We start from the raw sequence: 18,279 nt of genomic DNA on the forward strand, positions 1-18,279 counted from the left end.
GCTCATCCTCGGGGTTTAAAGGCTTCAAGGAGAAGTGGAGCAAAGGGAGATGGGGATGTGTCTCTGAAGTGGAAAAAACAACACTTGGTACCCAATGCAAAGCTGGATTTCCTGGCTTGGATGGGCATGGCCAGTGTTGGGGTGCTGGAGGAGGTGACAATTCCTCCCCAGTGAGAGGCAGCCAAAGGCTCCTTGTCCTGGGTGTGTCCTCTTCCACTGTGGGTTTTCCCTCCCATTACCAGAGATGCCAAACTGAGAGATGCAGGCCTTTTTTCTACTCCCTCTTAACACAACCCTCATGCCCTTTCATTTTTTTGGCCTGTACTCAAAGGCAGCACCATTAAAAAGAGGAAGTTTAATTTTCTGGACTTGAAGCAGAAAGGCTGAAAATTGAGTCCTTTCCTGAAGGATAATGATTAGTGATTTTTTTTTTCCCCTCAGTGGTAGTACTGCTGTTTGTTTTTGCATTTTAAATATGTCCTCTCCCTCAGATTTCAGCTTGGGATGGAGTCCTACTCACTCTGTGGATCTCATGCAGGTTGGAGGATGTAAATCCACAGCTCTGAGTGAATGATGTGAGAGTTGCTCTCCAAATAATCTTCCATTTCAGTCCTCAGGAGCAGCTGTGCTGAAAGGCTACCTGCCTTCATTTTTCATCTGAGGTGAAAAATGTACTCTAGCATGGCATTCTCTAGCTGGAGGCAGAGTACATGACACATTTCCCCCTCCGTTTTTCCTCAGTGCTTGAGCAAAAATAGAGGTGAGCAAAACACTCCCTAACTAATAGAAACAGTGTTGCCTTCAAAATGCAGAAAATTAGTGTTTTAGCACCTCCTATGAAGCCAATTATATTAATTAGGGCTCCAGTTCTTAACTGAGAGTTGTTTATGACAGGGAGGGTTTCATTTCCTACTGCAGGTCTTGCTCCTGAAAGTGCCATCTGCCAGCTTTGGCCCCGAACAATGCTCCCTGCCACTGTTGTGCGGGGAGATTCTGGCACAGCTCTGGGATGGGGAGCATGATTACAGCTTGGGAAGCTGGGAAAATTCACTTTCTCTGTCTATTGAGCTTATGAAAGGCTGAAATTCGTTCTGTTTAATATGGTTACTGGGGGAAAGTCAGAGTCAATGCTGTCTGCCTTAGATGGTTTATTTAGAAATTGGATTGCTGGTGGCTTTCTAGCTGGTGTGACACATATCTGAATTTCATTCAAAATCCCTCAGTTCCCAGGTAATGGGATTGTGAATGGTGAGTTAGGAGATCTGGTTTTTCTTGGACTTCTACCATTTTATTCCAAATGATATTACAGGTGACACATGTCAGAGCTCTGTCATTTTGTCACCCAGAGATGGAGAGGCACCTTTGAAAAACACTCTGAGATCTGATGTTGGGAGTTACGTGCCCTTTCTGGACCATAACCAAACCCCAAAATACATTAGAGTGCACTCTGGCCCGAGGCCTCTGTGTATGGCACGAATGGTTACAACAATTTTCTCTTTTAATTTATTTTCACCTTGGGCAGAAGTGTCTCTGTAAAAACACTGATAAAATAATACACGTTGTGTTTAAATGTCCCTGTTTGGATAAAAGATTTTGTCTTTTCCATATCAGTTTTGTTGGCCCTGTATAAGCAACCTAAAGGAGGAATAGTAAGAGCAACATCAAACGCAAGTTTTCATACGCAAAGAAAGAAACTCATATAATTGTTAGGTTTCATTCTGATTTGCTATTCTTCTCAAAGTGTAATTTAAACCACTGAGCCATGCAATAAAGAAACTGAGGTGTGTTATCAGCATATGATTTACTTTTTCACTTAATGAGAAGAACTGCGAATTTCTTGAGTTCATAGATTATTCTGAACTTCTCCAGTCACTTACTTTGATTAGAAATGGTTTGGATGCTGAAGGCATTTTCCGGGATTTAAACATGCAGGAAAACTGCAAATTAAATCAAATGATCAGCGGTGAGACTTCTCTCCTGCACCTAGGATGGTGTTCTAGAATGCCTAATTTTCCACACACTGGTGAAGTAACTGCTATGAAAGGAGCAGGACTTGGTTGTTCACATGGAAAAACTGTAGAGTCACGGAGTGGTTTGGGTTGGAAGGGACTTTAAAGCTCCTCTCATTCCAGCCCTCCCACTACTCCAGGCTGTTCCAAGCCTTGTCTAGCCTTTCCTTTTTATCCAGGAGGGCCAGAGAACCCATCCCTGGGTGCCTTCCCTTGTGGACTCTGTTTTGGAGCTCGGCAGAGAGGATGCTGATCTCCTGTAGCACAGAGGAGAAGCACCAGGGGATGGATCACCACATTCCAGATGCCACCTGCCCCTTGCCAGCAGCAGCAGAGAGAGGAGCTCCTGGGACAATTCTTTGGCCAGAGGGTGGAGGTTGTCATGGCAGGGGCACCACAGCAGTTCACGATGCAAAAACTCAACCAAACCAACCAGTTTGGCCTCTCCCAGCTGGGGGACAGGGTGGAGTGGTGGTCACAACCTGGTGGTGAAGGTGGCAGCTTGAGGTTGATGGTTGGACTCAGTGATCTTAAGGTTTTTTTCCGGCCTTAACAATTCTCTGCTCAGGCTGCTGAATTCACACTGGAGCTGTTGGTGTTGAAGGCCAGAGCTGTGGAGTGTGGGCACCAGGGTTTCTGGGGTGTGGGGACCCGAGCTGCTGGGTGTGGGCAGAGTTCCTCTTTGGACCTCTCCTGTAGAGGACATAAAACAGGGTGGAGAGGTTGCAGTGTCCAGAACTGCTCCAGCCCAGCTGCTGAGTCACATTCCCAAAGATTTGATGGAGTACGTGGCATTTCTTGGCATTTTGCTGCTGGCACGTTGCTGTCTTCAGCTGTGGGTGGGGAGTGATCTTTGCGGGAGACAATGATTGATGCAGCTTGTGGTGGCACCTGCTGTGCTTTTTAAACACCGTTCTCTAGGGTGGAAAGTGTTAAGAGGAGGCTGAGCACAGGGCAGCTTCTACAGTGCCTTATTCCCAATACCATACAGCTCCTTTTGGTGCCCACTAAAAAGTAATTCAGTAGGATTAGTGATAGGACAGCTGAGGACAGAGCTGTTTTTCACATTTCTCTGGATCTGAGGCACCAACAGAAGTGTTTCCTCTTGCAACTTCATGCATTGGTTGGGCTGAGCTCTTCTGGCCAATAAAGCCTTTTGCCCTACAGCTATCTGGATATAATATGTGTATTTTATTTATCATTGTTTCATTGTGGCCAGGTGTCACTTTTGAGAAATGAACCTTGTGCTCCTCAAGGTTTGAGTCCTCACTTACCTGATAAGGCTTTAAGGGTTTTCCTTGATGTTCTTATTTAGGTTATTTAGCAGTGCTTAGAAGGAATAAATGGGCTTGGAAGCATCTCTTCCAGCCTAAGGATGGTTTTATGTCAGTGTAGTCCTTGCTGCAGAAAGAGATTAGGGAATTTCTAATTTATTTCACATTAAAAAACATCCCCTCCAAATGTATCTGTATGCTCCTGATGCCATCTTATTCTCCTGTGTGTTTGAGAGCTTTGAATGCATTAACAGCCTAAACCAAGTTATTACATTAATCTCGTGAAATCAAAGATTCATACCTTTAACTCAAGGTAAACACCATCAGCAACAGAGGAATTTAACAGATGGAAATGCGTTTCAAAACTTGGGAGGCGTTTTTGCTGGAGATTTTTTTTGTTAGATATGTTAATTCTGCTAAAGTTCCTGCAAAGTATTTTGTGGGGTGTGTTCTGGAGATGCTTCTGGTTCTTTGCAGTTTTATAATGTTAACACAGTTTCAATCTTTCTGCATTAGAAACTGAGCTTTTTGGGTTATCATTAACAGTCATGCATCTGTTCTTGAAAATCTGGCTGCCAACTGCAGTTGATGGAATTTATGTCACTTCATATTCCTTGTGTGCTTTGCCTCAGTGAAGGGTTTATTTCAGGCAGTGGAACCCGAGCTCAGAACTCGTGTTGGTGCCATTTCAGCTGCAATGTCCTGTAGCGACTCTGTGTCCTCCTCTATTTGTCTGGAACCAAATACATCAACAAGCACTGCTGTTTAAAAATAAAACCTCATTTTACCTCCCACTGCTCACTTTTTGTGCTCTGCTGCCTCCGGGGACATGGGGATTTTTCATGGGAGTTAGAGCTTTCTGGCTGGAGCAGAGCATTTGGGAGCAATGGTGCTCCCTTTCTCCTTAGAACTCTGGGCTGTCTCAGGAGATGCTCTGTCCCAGAGAGCAGAACTTGGAGCATCCTGGTCCCAGGCATCCCTGTGTAGCTCCCAAAAGGTGTTCAGGTAGGGATCAGTAAGGATCTGAATAAGGCACTTGGGCTGTCTCAAAGCTGCATTAAGGGCAGGCTTTGTCTTCTCAGTTTCTCACTTCAAAATCGTAAAAAGTGAATTTTGACCTCTCTGCAGTTGAAGCAGAGTTAGAGTGGAAGGTTAGTTTGGGACAGTTTCCCAATAACAGAAGTTAAGTAATTAACATAGCCATTGGAAAAAAGAAGTCTCTCGGAGCATTTGCCTTGGGTTTCCTCTGCCCACAAATAAAGACCATCTAGTTTGCTAAGCTAAATGTTGTCTTTATATTGCAGAAAATGTTGCAGAAGAGGCAGGGTGTGAGGGAGTGCATGCCAAATTTCACTTGGTACATTCATCATTATGCAGAGTTGGGGTTTTGGTTTGCTTTTCTAATTTCTTTTTCCCCTTGGTTTCTTTTCATGGAGATTGAGTTAAGAACATTCTCAGATTTTTATCTTGTTTGTTTACAATCTGAAGGCCAGCTAAGTGCAGTGTAAGGCATGAAAAGGTATTTGTGGTTGTGTTCTTTCCAAGTGGAAAACAAGCACACTGAAGCCAGACACGGGAGAAACCTGCAGGAATAGAGAGTCAAGTCAAGGGAGTCGATGGTTCAGTGGCTGAGGAACAGATTTTCTTATTATTGTCCTGGATATGACAATATTCACTCACTGAGTTCCATACGTAGCATGGAGCTTTTTTCCCTTTCGTTGTGACTGTAATAAACTGGGGGCTTTGTGCAGTTGCAAGATTCCTGGGCTGGATTTTGCCCTGTTATGAGAACAGCATCAAGAGCTTTGATATTTTTGGGGGGCTGGTAACAGAGTGCAGCACATCCTCTCCCCTCCACTTGTGGAAATCAGTAAGTTATTTTAATTCCTTTGAAGCTTGTGATAGAAGCATTGTTCTTTAGATGTGATGACGTGAAGATAGGGGAGGACAATCATGAGAGTTTAATCCATTATCAAATGGCTTTAGGTTCCAAATCAAGTGTGTGCTCTGCCAACCACACATAGGCCACAAAACCCAGGGTACAGAGCTGCAGAAATGTCTTCAGAGCAATGGGATCTTATAAACCGTTTAATAAAAATTTATTGCACTTTTTGTGTAGTTAAAAAGCACAGACTACAGAGGAGTGAGTGATGGAGCCCAAGTCCTTGATGAAACACTTAGGAACAGAGGTAGGAGACTTTGGAAGTAAATATTGCTTGACTTTTGCAGAATAAACACTTTTCTAGGAAGCTGGAAGAAGTATAATGGTATTATATCAAAAAGGTGTTGCTTAATTAGGTGTAGCCAGCAGTTACTGGCAAGAGTTTTATCTGGTGATATTTTAGAGATAACTAATTAGAAATTTCTTGAGAATGCTTAGGGCTTTCTTGGGTTTTCCACTTTGGGCTCTGAGTCTGCTTCGCTCTGTAATAAACAAAGTGGTTTCTTGGTTAATGGGCTGAGGTTTATCTGATGTGTCACTGCTTAAAAAATTAAAGTTGTTGAACATTTAGAAAAGTTACTAGTAAGCTTGGAACAGAGTTGGTGTTTTTTTTAAAGTGCTGAAACAAAGCCCCAGTTGTGATTTGGCATCAATGAATAGTTTGAGTTGAGTAATTTTTGTTTGAATTTACAAGAAACTTTAATGACAGACTCTAATGCTGAGTTTGTCTTTTCAGGATGCAGCTGTGTATGTTTCCTTTCACCCACTCAGCACTAGATGAAAGATGAAATGCCCTATTCATGAAAAAGCACTTACATGGTACTTATGTACAGATGAGATACGTTTTTCCATCCATTTCAATGCATGTCTCACAGAGAAGGTACCATATATGAGTCACAACAAAAAGAATTCAGATGACTCTGTTAAGATAGTAAAGTTTATGGAGAAAATTCAGCTTGGGGGTGGAGGAAAATCCCTTCCCAGCCACTAAAAATCAAATGAGCAGCTGTGAGCATTTACGTTGCTCTAGAATTGCCATAACTGTATTCTGCTTAAAGCAAAGTTAAGCCTCACATAGAATGGATCCACTTTCAGAAAAACTGCTTGTATATGAAGTGTGAAGGTGTATCAGATGAATTCCAGTAGATACCATTTGGTTGCATTATTGCATGCCAAAACCATTTTACCACAGCATGAGATAAACAGGCATTACGTGATGCAAATGCTATTTATTCCATACAATGTTATTCATCCCTCAAAGGCAGCCTTAAATTAGCAGCTGATCTCTCACAACCCACAAGATCTAGCAATTTGTGCTGCATACCCCTTGCAGAAAGTGGCAGAAAGTGTTAGAGATCAGGTGGTGGATGGAATGTGTTCCTCACATTAAATCAACCTGAGGGAGCAGCTGCTAAAGTCCAGGAAAATCAAATGTGTAAAAGGAACAAGATGGTAATCAGAGAAACTCATAACTGTGAGTTATGCCCACTATTTTGCAGCATGTCAAGGCTGAAAACGTTTGGCAGGACGTTGGAAATACTCTCAGAACGTTTTTTCCCCACGTGCTGGTTCTAGACCAGTAATCAATGCAAGAGACAAAGAGCTGGGCTTAAAAATAACCCTTCAGCTCTGACAGATCCCTTCCTGCAAATCCAACTGTGCTGCAGCAGCTCTCCACCTCTCCCCTGGGTAACAGTCAGCTGGTGCACTGACTGAACATTTATTTTCTTTTGCACAATGAAGTGATTCTACTATCCCAGGTTGCTCCAAGCCCCCTCCAACCTGGCCCTGAACACTTGCAGGGATGGAGAATCCACAACTTCTCGTGTTCAGGTAGAGGGATGAAATCACTGTGCTCACCTAACTGAGCTCTCCATGGAGGCAAAACCTTGTGTCTCTATCGAGTAAGTTGCTCCAGAAGAGCTTTTTTGAGTAAATTGCCAGCAGAATCTTTTCAGAGAGTCAATGAAACAGCCTTGGGAGCCTGAAATTAAACAAGATTCACGTTGGATAGGAAGAAACAGGTAACTACAAAACAGCTGGGTTTGAGACGTGAGCTCTGTCAATACCAGACCAATTCTTTGCCTTGGGCGTTTTCTGAAGATAAACACTCACTTATTTCTGATTACAGCCTGACTGCAGGGCTTATGAGAGCTGTATTTAGAGATGATATTTTTTTCCCTCTTGCCAACCCCCAAACCTCTTCAGTTTGTTCGATAAAAATAACTGCAGTGAAAGAGCTTCATAACAGATTCAGCCTTCGTGCTCTGTGGTTCCCTGCTGCACTCGCACGCAGAACAGGAATTTGGCTGATTTGTGGGATGAGAGTGGGATGTATTCCTTGAAAGAGCAGGCAGGTAAGAATTTCTATTATTGTAAATTATCGTGGTGTCCTGTCTTGGATATAAAAACTTCAGGAGCTGTTTGGTCTTATTAAAAATGCAACACAGACATTTATAGCAAGACCAGCTTTATCACACTGACTTTCTGCACCTGAAGTTGTATTTCAGGTGATCCCTGTGCCTTTCCAGGGAGCTCTTTGCTTATTTTTTTTTTCCATATAATAAAAGAAAGTACATAGGGCAAATTTAGACTGAATGATTCTCATGAATATCAAATCATTGCAGGAATTGTTTGACCTTCTGCATCTGTATTTTATCTTATTTTGGCATTGGGTTTTCTCTGGACTTTAAAGTAGATGCACTTTTTCTTAGGAAATGGCAAAAATTAACTCCCAATGGCATCAGTACCTTATTCTGGCTCTTGGTGAATTGATCATTTTAATGAGGGACTGCCTGGATTTTTTTTTTTTTAATAGATGCAATTTTTGGTTGTGTTCTGAATGTCCGAACTTTCTAATCTGGCTCCAGATTTTTGGAAGGGAATCTGTGAGCCCCACGGGATGGGTGCACTGGTTTATCCTTGTTTTCATGGGAGGACCCCCAGGACCCTGTGGGGTCTGTTGGGAGGTTGCTCACAGTCACTGTGAGGATTGAAAATAAAGACACAAAACTTCCACCGTGCAGAACGATTTCTGAAAGTGGATTAAAGCGGCTTTTTGTGAGAAGAAATGCACTGGAGTAATTTATGTAAAGACACAGGTTTTTTCTACAGTGTGCAACTCTTTCATATTCAATATAAACCTGTCAGTGATTCTGTAGCGAGGCGCTATGTGAGATGAATAGGAACTAAGGGAAGGGAAAAGATGAATTGCTGGAGCTGTTGCACATCGTAGGCAGCAAGTTTTGATCAGGAGTTGAGAAGCCAGTGTGTACTGCAGGCAAAATTCTGCTCCAAACATCCTCAGAAATGTATGAGAACAGCACTCTGCTCCTTGTTTGTACAAGAGGGAGGATTTAAACACACTGATGGGAGCTCTGCCCTGACACAGAAGCTCCAGGCGTGTGCTGCCACAGGTTGGGCGGATGCTTGCTGGGGCTTTTTTTTCTTCCAGGGTTTTTGGGACCTGTATTTACGGAGAAATTGCTGATTTTTAGTTCTATTTTATTTTCCTGCCTGCAATTTTTATTCTGCAAGTAGCCCAAAAAATAAGTAATGAATCTGATTTAGACTGATTGAAATCAGAACAGAAAGAAGTAACACTGAAGTCATTAAGTACAAGTAGTGGGTTGTTTTGTTTTTTTTTTTTTTTTTTTTCCCCTGCTGAAAAATGCTTTAATTTAAAAATGGATAATACTGAATTGTGTTATTTTCACATTCTCAAGGCAGACCAAACAGTAACACACCAGAACATGTGGCTGGGGCATGTTAGAGGAGTGTAAGGAACTGGACCTTGGTAATTTCCAGGAACTTGCACATGACTTCAGGTGCACTAACAGGTTTCTGGGGGAGAGCTGTCAGTGACCCTGCTGTCACTGATCGAGGTCAGGGAACTCCCAATCCCCACTCTTTTTTCCTTGCTTTCAAGAATCTGTTTATTCAGGCAGTGTTTATGCCCTAATTGAGTGGTGATTCAAGCTCAGTAACTATTTCCTGAGTGTTGCAGCCCAAATAATAGGAGTCATCCTTATGTGATTGAAATGACGACTGTTACTCTGATTTTAGGGGAGTTTGCTGATCTTTTTTCGCAAGTGGAGCACTGAATTTTTTTGCATTCTCACATTTTGTTTGGAAGTGTATGGATGAGGAAGAAGCAGATTGTGTTTGGATTAGATTCTGAGAAAGAAACCAGCTGGGTTATGGAAGAAGCCACCGTTGTTTTTTAGGCAAAATTGCTGATTCGGTGGTGATAGAGGAGGTTTTCTTTGGCTTTAAAAGGCCAAGAAATGAATTCTTTAAAGAAAATTTTAGACTTGAACAATGTTCAGCAGTTGTTCAACAGGTTGAGTGTGTAACTGTGGGCCGTGGCCATCTCTTCTTGCTTTTAGGATGTACCTTTTTTCCAGCTGATCACCTTGAAAGTGGTTCCATGGGTTTATCCAGCATCCTGGGAGTTGCGTTTATTGATGATTCTTTAAAAATTAGGGGATTTAAGTAAATAAGGGAGCTTTACATAACTTCAGTCTGCAGGAGGTGGCTGAGCTTTGTAATGAGTCCTGTGGCTTTTCTAAATCACTGCAATTGCTTTTTGCTTGTTTTTGTTGTTTTGGTTCGGGTTTTTTTTCCCTTTTTTTTTCTGCCAGAAGTCTGCAGAGGTCAGTGATTCATGATCCTCTTTTTATTGACGTATCATCTTTCTGGCATCTTCTGATTTCTCTGAGGTAAATAGATGTGAGTTCAGGCAAAGTTTATTTCCAAAACTGTTGACTTGAGGAGCCAAATGTGTCCAATGAGCAGGAGAGAGAAATCCTACAATTATTTCTCTCTTTTCCTTGCATAATATTCTTTCTTTTAAAATTTAGTTTAGATTTTATTACTTCTACTGGGGTATTATTTATTGAAATGGTACAACCTACCCACTCACGGGATGAACTTCCTCCTGCTGTACAAATACTTCACTACCCTTGTACAAATACTTCGAGTTGTTTTCGTGCTGCCTGTAGTCTGCTTCAATTCTGAACCATTTCCAGTAAACTTGATAGCTAAAAGATTTCTGTAATTGTAAGGTTTTGTAGTTTTTTTGTGTCCAGAGGTCATAAATTTCTCTCCTGCATGGGCTGAGGAATTGCTGTTGTGCATGGACAGTGTTGCACTGGGTGACGGAGGAATGGAAAAGGAATTGCATGGTTGTGTTGCATTGCTACTAAATATTATTGGGCTTTTTTTTTCCATATGAAAATGTGAGGAGGATTTCACTCCAGCAGCCTCACTCTGCCCTTTCATGTTTCCATTCCTCTTGATGTGAGTCATGGAAAGTTTATCATGGTAGGACTGTGGGCAGCCCTTCAGTTCCAGACCTACATCTCTCGGTGACTAATGACAGCCTTGTCTTCACAGGAGCTCTTCAGAGGGAAACATTTCCACAGGGAAGTTCATTTCTGGAGTGTTTGTGGAGGGCGTGGGATCAGCTTTGCTCTGAGATTTTAAAAAACATCAGCAGTGCAAACTGAGAACTTGATTTAAACAAACCTTCCTGATTTGGTGGGGAAGGCACTTAGGCAGTAGGAATATTTATCCAGATTAGTGGAAACAATTAGGAGACTAGGGATAAAATTTCCATTTTATGGATAAAATAACATGGCTGTTACTCTAAGAATGGCATGAGATATATTGAATGAGGAGCAATGTGATGTTACTGGCCAGATGATTCAGCAGTATCATGTTTTGCCTAATCTTTTGTTTGTTTGTTTGGTTGGGTTTTTTTGGATAAAAGTGTTTATCCTTAATTTTATAGCATCTGTAGCTTTTCAATAAGGCTTCATCCCATCTAATCCGAGAGCTGGTGGAGAATTTTCTCACTTGCCTTAGACATTAATATTTTAGGTTGTGATCTGCCCATCAGGACTGATTTAGCTGTAATGTTCAATTATATTGTGTGAAGGGAGGAAACAAAGTGCTGTAGCTCCACTGACATGAATTCAGGGGAACATTTATACTACAGGATGAGAAATGTGCTCCTGGTGTACCTGAAATGTGTTTATAAGAGGTTAACAGCCACCTTTTCATGTGGTGGGAGGAGAAGCTGACTGTGATTAGAAGTAACAAGGCTACTGCAAAATTTAGCCTGAAGAGTGCCAGCAAAAGTTTGATTTATCTTTATTTTAAAGAGCTTTGAAAGAAAGGGAAGCATATGAAATATTAAGGAACTGGTGACCTGGAAAACAGGTCATATACATAGGTATCTATGTGTAAAATCTTTTCAATCTGTTTTATCTTATTCGTAGAGGAGGAGAATTTTAGCTACATGACTGAGCATATGAAAGTAATTGCATTTTATAGCCTGTTGGTCTCTTCTCCCAAGGGACAAGCATTAGGACAAGAGGAAATGGCCTCAAGTTGCATCAGTGGAGGTTTAGGTTGGATATTAGGGAAGATTTCTTCATCAAAAGTGTTGTTGAGCACTGGAACTGCCCAGGGCAGTGGTGAAGTCACCATCACCCCAGGGATTTAAAAGCTGTGTAGGTGTGGCACTTGGGGACATGAGCTTTTCCAGTCTCAGTAATTTCATGATTTTGAGATTCTGTAGCCAATTCGCTTGCAATCTTCCCTTACAATCCTTAAAAGAGGAGGGGGAGGAATTTTATGAAATGTTTATTTAATAGGAATAATACGGAATTTCCAATATTTTCTATACAGTCAACAAAACCCACGTGGACGATGAAAAATCTTGCATGTTTGCTTTTGAGGGGAATGTCTCTTTTTACCCTGTCTGTGAGATGGGCAGGGCCTGGTGGATGCTGTATTTTCATTGCTTTGGTGTGAGGCTCGAGCAGGCAGCTCAGCTTTTTGCTGTTTGCTTTTCTGGTTCCTGCCAGTGTTACCTGCCAACCTCCTCTCCTGCATCCTGAGCCCACAGCTCACTGGAGTTAGAGTGCAGGAATTGCTCAGGGAAAGTGGCATTAAAAGGTCTCACCTGGTTGCTATTAAGCTCTCTGTTGCATATAAATACCTTTGTTAGCTTGAGCCTGCTTCAGTTTGGAGCAAAGTCCCTCTGGCTTCAGTGGGAATATATTGAAATCTAAGAAAGCTTTTCCTTTATCCCCCCCTCCCCATTCCGCTGTGTGTCATCTTGTCCATCCATGTTTCCTCCTTAGCCTATTCCCAGAGATCCTTATTTTTATGAGGAGGGTTGCTTTTGGCCAAGGAGCTTGCAAAGGTTGCTGCTGATTTGTGCTCTGTGGTTAGGGCTGGCACGCGTTAATGTACAGCAGACAAATGCAGTATGGACGTGGCCATAAATAATTCACCGTTCCCTTCAACAAGGGGAAATTACATGCTACATTATTCAATATACAAAGACACTGCTTGTTGTGTAAAGAGAGTAATTTTCTGCCAGTGAACAGCCAGCAGCTTTGCAGCTAAAATATAAGGAGGCACACATGGTTTATTGCCAGCTCAAGCCTCATAACCTTCCCTCTGCCTGCAATCCACATCCTTCTGCTCTCAGGAGTGGAATACAAAGAGGTGACGTGTGCTGGTGGCTGTGGTTGTGGCTGCTGGGAATGTTGGAAAGAACAAGGCACTGTAGATGTCTTGATTTCATGGGGTGAATGGGGGAAGATCCTGCCCTTCTGGGGAGCATCCTTCATGCCATGGTAAAATCTTAGAGAATGAGCTTCTATCAAAAGCTTCTTGGGAGAGAGAAGGGAGTGGCACTAGGGATTTATGTCCTTTTATGTGTTTATTACAATTATTTTTTTTTATTTCATGAACGTGACAGTGGAAAACCATGTACCATGGTGTGTTGGCAACTAGCAGTTATTAAAAAAAAAAATGAGATCAATGTCTCTATTTTATTAGCTGAGTGATCTGTCATTGTCCTGTGATAGGTCATCAAACTGATCATCTAATTAAGCAGCCTGATGCAGTGCTTGTGCATGAGCTGGCAGAGTTATGGTTGCTGGTGGAACTTTAAATTTCTCCTCATGACTGTTGTGATTAATATCTCAGTTTTACTATAGCCTAAACATATTTCTGGTTTTCTCCCCCTTGTATCAGCTTCCTGATAAACCATTTTCCTCACCTGCCAAAGATGTACATGGTTTTTCCTTGGCTTTGTAATATTTGTAGCAGATTTTTATGAGAAGTGTCTGCATCTGGGAAGGGTTCAATAAATTCCAGTCCATTTTTTTTAACACACAAATGGACGTAGGATAGGACAGAGAAGGTTATGTGGTTTTTCTAAGGTCCTGTGGTCTGTATTCATTAATGTATTTCTGATAGCTCATTTTTAAAAATTGAGAATAGATGTCAAATACACAAACCTGGAATTGATCCCATAAGGCTATCTCAGATAAATCTGTTCAGTCAGTGTCACTGAGCAGGTTGCAGATCCCTATTAGAAGAGGAGTGGAAGATAAATTGGATTGTTTTCTTTGTTTTTAAATAGCCAGTGCATAGTAACTGGTCTATGAAAATGAACAGCAAGGAGCTGGAGAGCAGAGGTCTGGGAGGGTTCTGAGGTGGATGTCAAAGAGGAGGAATTCAGGGTGGCAGGATTGCATGAAAACAAATGTGTAGAGCATGATAAATGTAATTGAAGAGGTGGCTGTAGGGTGGGTTTTGGTTACCAGATCTTTTCTAGGTACTGCTTTAACCTGTAGCCTTTTCATGCTTGTTTTTTGACAGGGGCTTTTTTCCACTTTCTTTTTTTATCATTTGTGATGATGGTCCTTATCTCTCTCCTCTCTTTTTTATAGTATTTTATTTTTTTGAGCCATCTCTGTTTTCATTACTTCCTCTCTCAGATGCTGATGTTTGTTTCCTCTTTGAAAATTTTGATCAGGGTCTTATTTCTACCTGAAATATTTACTTGGGAAGTGGAAACTTCTCACTTCTTGTCAGGACTTCCCTTTCTTGTCTTCTTTCTCACCACCATTGGTGGTGTTTGGACAACCATCAAGGTCTTTCCAATCTTGGCTCCTTTCCATAGTTCCTCTTTTTCTTTTGGACAGTAACTGGGGGGATATTTTATGCATAAGAAAGCACACACTTTCTAGGTTTAAAGCGACCCACATTTAATCTGGTTTTATATCTCTAGCTGTTCAAACTTCTGTCAAAATCATCACAGCTTTGCTCCTTTGGAGAAGTTTTTAAGACTGGTCTCTTTGAGAAGTCTTGCACTGATTTCTTTCCCTTTGGTTTAAACATAGTGATTATGCTGCAATTTCTGTCTGCCTCATCTGGCTTAGAGAATAAACTCATTAAGGAAATGAACTTTTTTGGGGGGGAAGAAAAGCATTTTGCAAATGCTTTTGTTCAATATTTATCTAATTATTCTTGAGTCCCTGAGACACAGCCTACTTGCTCTGATTGCAGAAATCCTCCAATATGTGACTGTGTTCAGTGGGAGAAACATCAGAATACAAATTATTTTTACTTTGTCTCATACAAGAATGCAGCCAGAAGGATGATGATAAATGTGGGATCTAAAGTTACTGCCCCATTTGATCAGGGCACTTTTGTAGGAATGATCCAGGAGTTATTATCTAGAATTATGGCAGTGTTGTTTAAGCATTAACAATAGGTGTTGATAGAGCTAAAGGCAAAATAGTCAATTTGTGGGACTCATAATAGTAATGATTATACTTCTCTGATTTGGTGAGTAATAAGATCATTTGGTCGAGAAACCTGAGATCCTGTCATTAGCCTTTTCCTTGTGTCTGTTTTTTAATCCCTTCACTTTGCTGAATGTTTTACTAGTGGCTTTATATATATTTTTTGTTTGTTAGTTTGTTTGTTTGGCTTTTTATCTCCCATGTTTGAAAGGAGACTATTACTTTATCCCTGCCTCATACAGGGTCCTACCCCACTTCAGGACTGTTAATTTAAGGTCCCCAGGAGCAGATAGAGTGTAATTATTGAAGCCTGTGTCACTGGATACTGTCCAGAAATGCTCCCATATTTCAGGTGCAGATTAAGATCTGTTGAGTGGGTTATTGAGTCGTGTAGTGTTACCTGTGGTAGCAACCAGTCATAGATGTGAGCAGATGGGTGATGGAAAATCAGGGGCAGCTCACTGTGAACCTGGAGCCAAACGTTTCCTGGGTTTAATATCCTGAGTGCTGTAATTAACAGACTTGGCAAACGGCAGGCGTGTTTCAAATAGAAATCTGAAATGTCTCGTGCTGGGCTGTGCTCTGCTGTGGATGTGGATGATGTGGATGTGATGTCTGGGTGTATATAAATATCTGGTTTTGTTTCTCTAGGTTGGACAATGCATCTCTGCGGAACCACCTCTGGGAAGATGAAGCTTCCAGCAGCAGCAGTGCGGTTTGGAACCTGCTTGTTTTAAGGGAACCTGGAAATTTCTACCTGTATTTGCCTATTCCAGTGTAAAGCAGTGGACAATGACTTATTTTTATTTTTTGCATATTTTCACACTACGTAACAATTTTTCTTCCTTCTCATTTTGTTCAATGGGAAAAACTTGAGCCAGTTTTGTAGCTGATCCTTACTTCGCCACATTCCTCTTACTGAGCCAAATTCTTGGGAACCACATCCAGAGTACATCTATTTTTGTGTGTTGGTGGTGATTTGGGCTTCTTTTTCTTTCCGTGACACATGTCACTTTTTTATTCTGTTTTGAATCTGTCCTTTTGCATTGCTGAGTAGTTGTAGAACCACTCCAGGAATGAAATAATTTCAGACTTGCAGAAGATGACTCACATGCTTCAGAAACATTTTTTTGGCTGTGCTTGGCTCATTAATGTAGGAGTTTAACGGTAGTAATATGAGGTATTGCGTTAATTGCTGCATACATTTATTACCAAATGACCTGCACAGACAGTGTTTCAGATGCCGTGGACCCGATCACAATAACCAGAAGTGTCCTGTGTGCAGAGGAGAAAACAGAATCCCTTTGTACACTGACAGGAAGCAGATGAAGTGGCTCGCGGTTCTGGAAGTGAGGACTGATCACTGTGAGAGCTGGAATGGGTTTTTCTGCCTGAGGAAGGGGAAGCTCTGCAGTTTGATGTTTGGGTTGATCATAATGACTCTGGTGATGGTATCCTACATGCTGACTGGAGCCAAGCATGGCCTGTTGCTGATCCCATCTCCCTTCCATTATGGAGCTTTTGCTAGCAATCCCAGCCTAATGGACAATGAAAGCCTTAGTGACATGAAAGACTATTACCAGCCTTCAAAAATGAATATTTCATATGTAAAGGATTATCCAAGCATTAAATTAATTATTGACACCATTACTTCAAAGATAGAGTTTATAACAAGGCAGCGCCCTGATTTAGAAGAGCTGAGGAAGCAAGAGCCACATGTAAGTATGAATTGAGGCGTGCCTTGAACTGCTTTTTACATCCTTATTTCAAGGCTTCTGGATCCATCTTTTGCCTAGACATAAAAAAGTGCGACTGCTTGGATGTTCATACAGTGATTTACATCTAGAGTCTCCTGATTCGCAGCAGCGGAGAAGTTGATATTGTAGGTCACACCCCTCTGAGTCACAGGCAGGATGGATGGCTTCTAAAAATGGTCTTGACACCTGAAGCAAAAAATCAGGCAGTCTTCTGATAGCTGTACAACATCACTGAACTTTTACCTTCTCTCATGCAAAATCATTGTGACTTAGATTTACCTGTCACCTGAAATGATAAATGAGAAAATGAGTCTTTCTAATAACTGCTTGCCAGGGTGCCTTCCTGAAAATCATTGCAAACCTTGTATTTCAGAGTTAAAAACTGGGAGGTGATTTGATTTGAGTATTAGGTGTTTGACTTTAAAAATCAGTTCCTGGGGTTGCAGAGGAGTTGGGGGATTATTGAGGCCTTTTCTGGCCTTACAATAAAAAGACTTTTAAATAGTTGTCTCCTAGTTCAGTGGGTTGCACAGGATTTGGTCCTGATGCCATCAGAAGCAATAAATGGGGTCAACTTTGTAGGTAAGAAACACCCAGGCAGTGTTTTTGTTTTCTCACTGTGCTAAGTAGGAAAAGTATAACTGTTGATCGCTTGCTGCCTTGACTGAAATTGTTGTTCTTTATGTTGCAGATGTTTTCGGTAATTCCTAACAAATTCCTCCCAAACAGCAAGAACCCTTGTTGGTACGAAGAGTACCGAGGGAACACAACCACGGATCCCTACGCCACCAACTCCTACGCCCTGTACTCCAAGCGCTTTCGGATCATTTTTGATTACCTCAGGAAGGTGTTCTGGAACCACCTGTACCACTACAAGGACAAGCACTACCGCCTGCGCTGCCTCCCTCACTTCTACATCATCGGGCAGCCCAAGTGTGGCACCACGGACCTGTACGACCGCCTCAGGCTGCACCCCGATGTCCGCTTCTCCGCCATCAAGGAGCCCCACTGGTGGACCAGGAAACGCTTCGGTGAGTCAAAATGTCCTTTTTGCTACCCAGGCAGGTTGTCTCTCAAAACTTTGTAAGCATTTGGGATAGAGTTTATAGATTTGCTCCATATTGACTTGCTGAAAAATGGCTTCTTGGCCATCCAGGAGCCCCACTGGTGGACCAGGAAACGCTTCAGTGAGTCAAAATACCATTTTGGCTATGCAGGAAGGTTGTCTCTATTAAAACTTTGTCAGTATTTGGGATAGAGTTTATAGATTTGCTCCATATTGACTTGCTGAAAAATGGCTTCTCAGCCGTCCAGAAGCCCCTCTGGTGGACCAGGAAAACTTTTTGGTGAGTGAAAAGGTCATTTTTGCTATCCAGGAAGATTTTCTGTCTTTAAACTTTGTCATTATTTGGGATCAGCTTTAGAGATTTGCTCCACATTGGCTTGCCGAGAAACCACTGGAGGTTGATGGGTTTCAGAAATCCAGGTGGTGGATGCTCAACCTGCTTTTGTTCAATGGTGTTTTGGGTTAAACTTCCTGAGAAAATGCACATTTTGTTTGGTTTATTTGCTGCGGTTTGGAAAATCTGAGGAAAAACAAAAACAGTGCATAGAAGCGACCTTAAAAAATTTATAAAAGCAAGAAAAGAAACTGTTATGTAGTCATGGGGGAGTTGAAGA

General features: G+C 41.7%; 1 protein-coding gene across 2 annotated transcripts in view; it reads left to right on the forward strand.

Moving 5' to 3' along the window:
* CHST15 (carbohydrate sulfotransferase 15) overlaps positions 1-18,279 on the forward strand; it is a 51,213-nt gene that overhangs the window by 15,802 nt on the left and 17,132 nt on the right. The window contains exons 1-3 of one of the 2 annotated variants that reach the window (XM_066323448.1): positions 7,540-7,582; positions 15,494-16,560; positions 17,291-17,630. In XM_066323448.1, coding sequence (XP_066179545.1) covers positions 16,018-16,560; positions 17,291-17,630 — 883 coding nt within the window. In that variant the 5' untranslated portion in view covers positions 7,540-7,582; positions 15,494-16,017. Of the gene's footprint in view, positions 1-7,539; positions 7,583-15,493; positions 16,561-17,290; positions 17,631-18,279 lie in introns of those variants that run through there. The other variant, XM_066323447.1, reaches the window with a different exon arrangement.

Source organism: Sylvia atricapilla, chromosome 8 (genome assembly GCF_009819655.1).
Source record: "Sylvia atricapilla isolate bSylAtr1 chromosome 8, bSylAtr1.pri, whole genome shotgun sequence".
NCBI classification, from domain to species: domain Eukaryota; kingdom Metazoa; phylum Chordata; class Aves; order Passeriformes; family Sylviidae; genus Sylvia; species Sylvia atricapilla.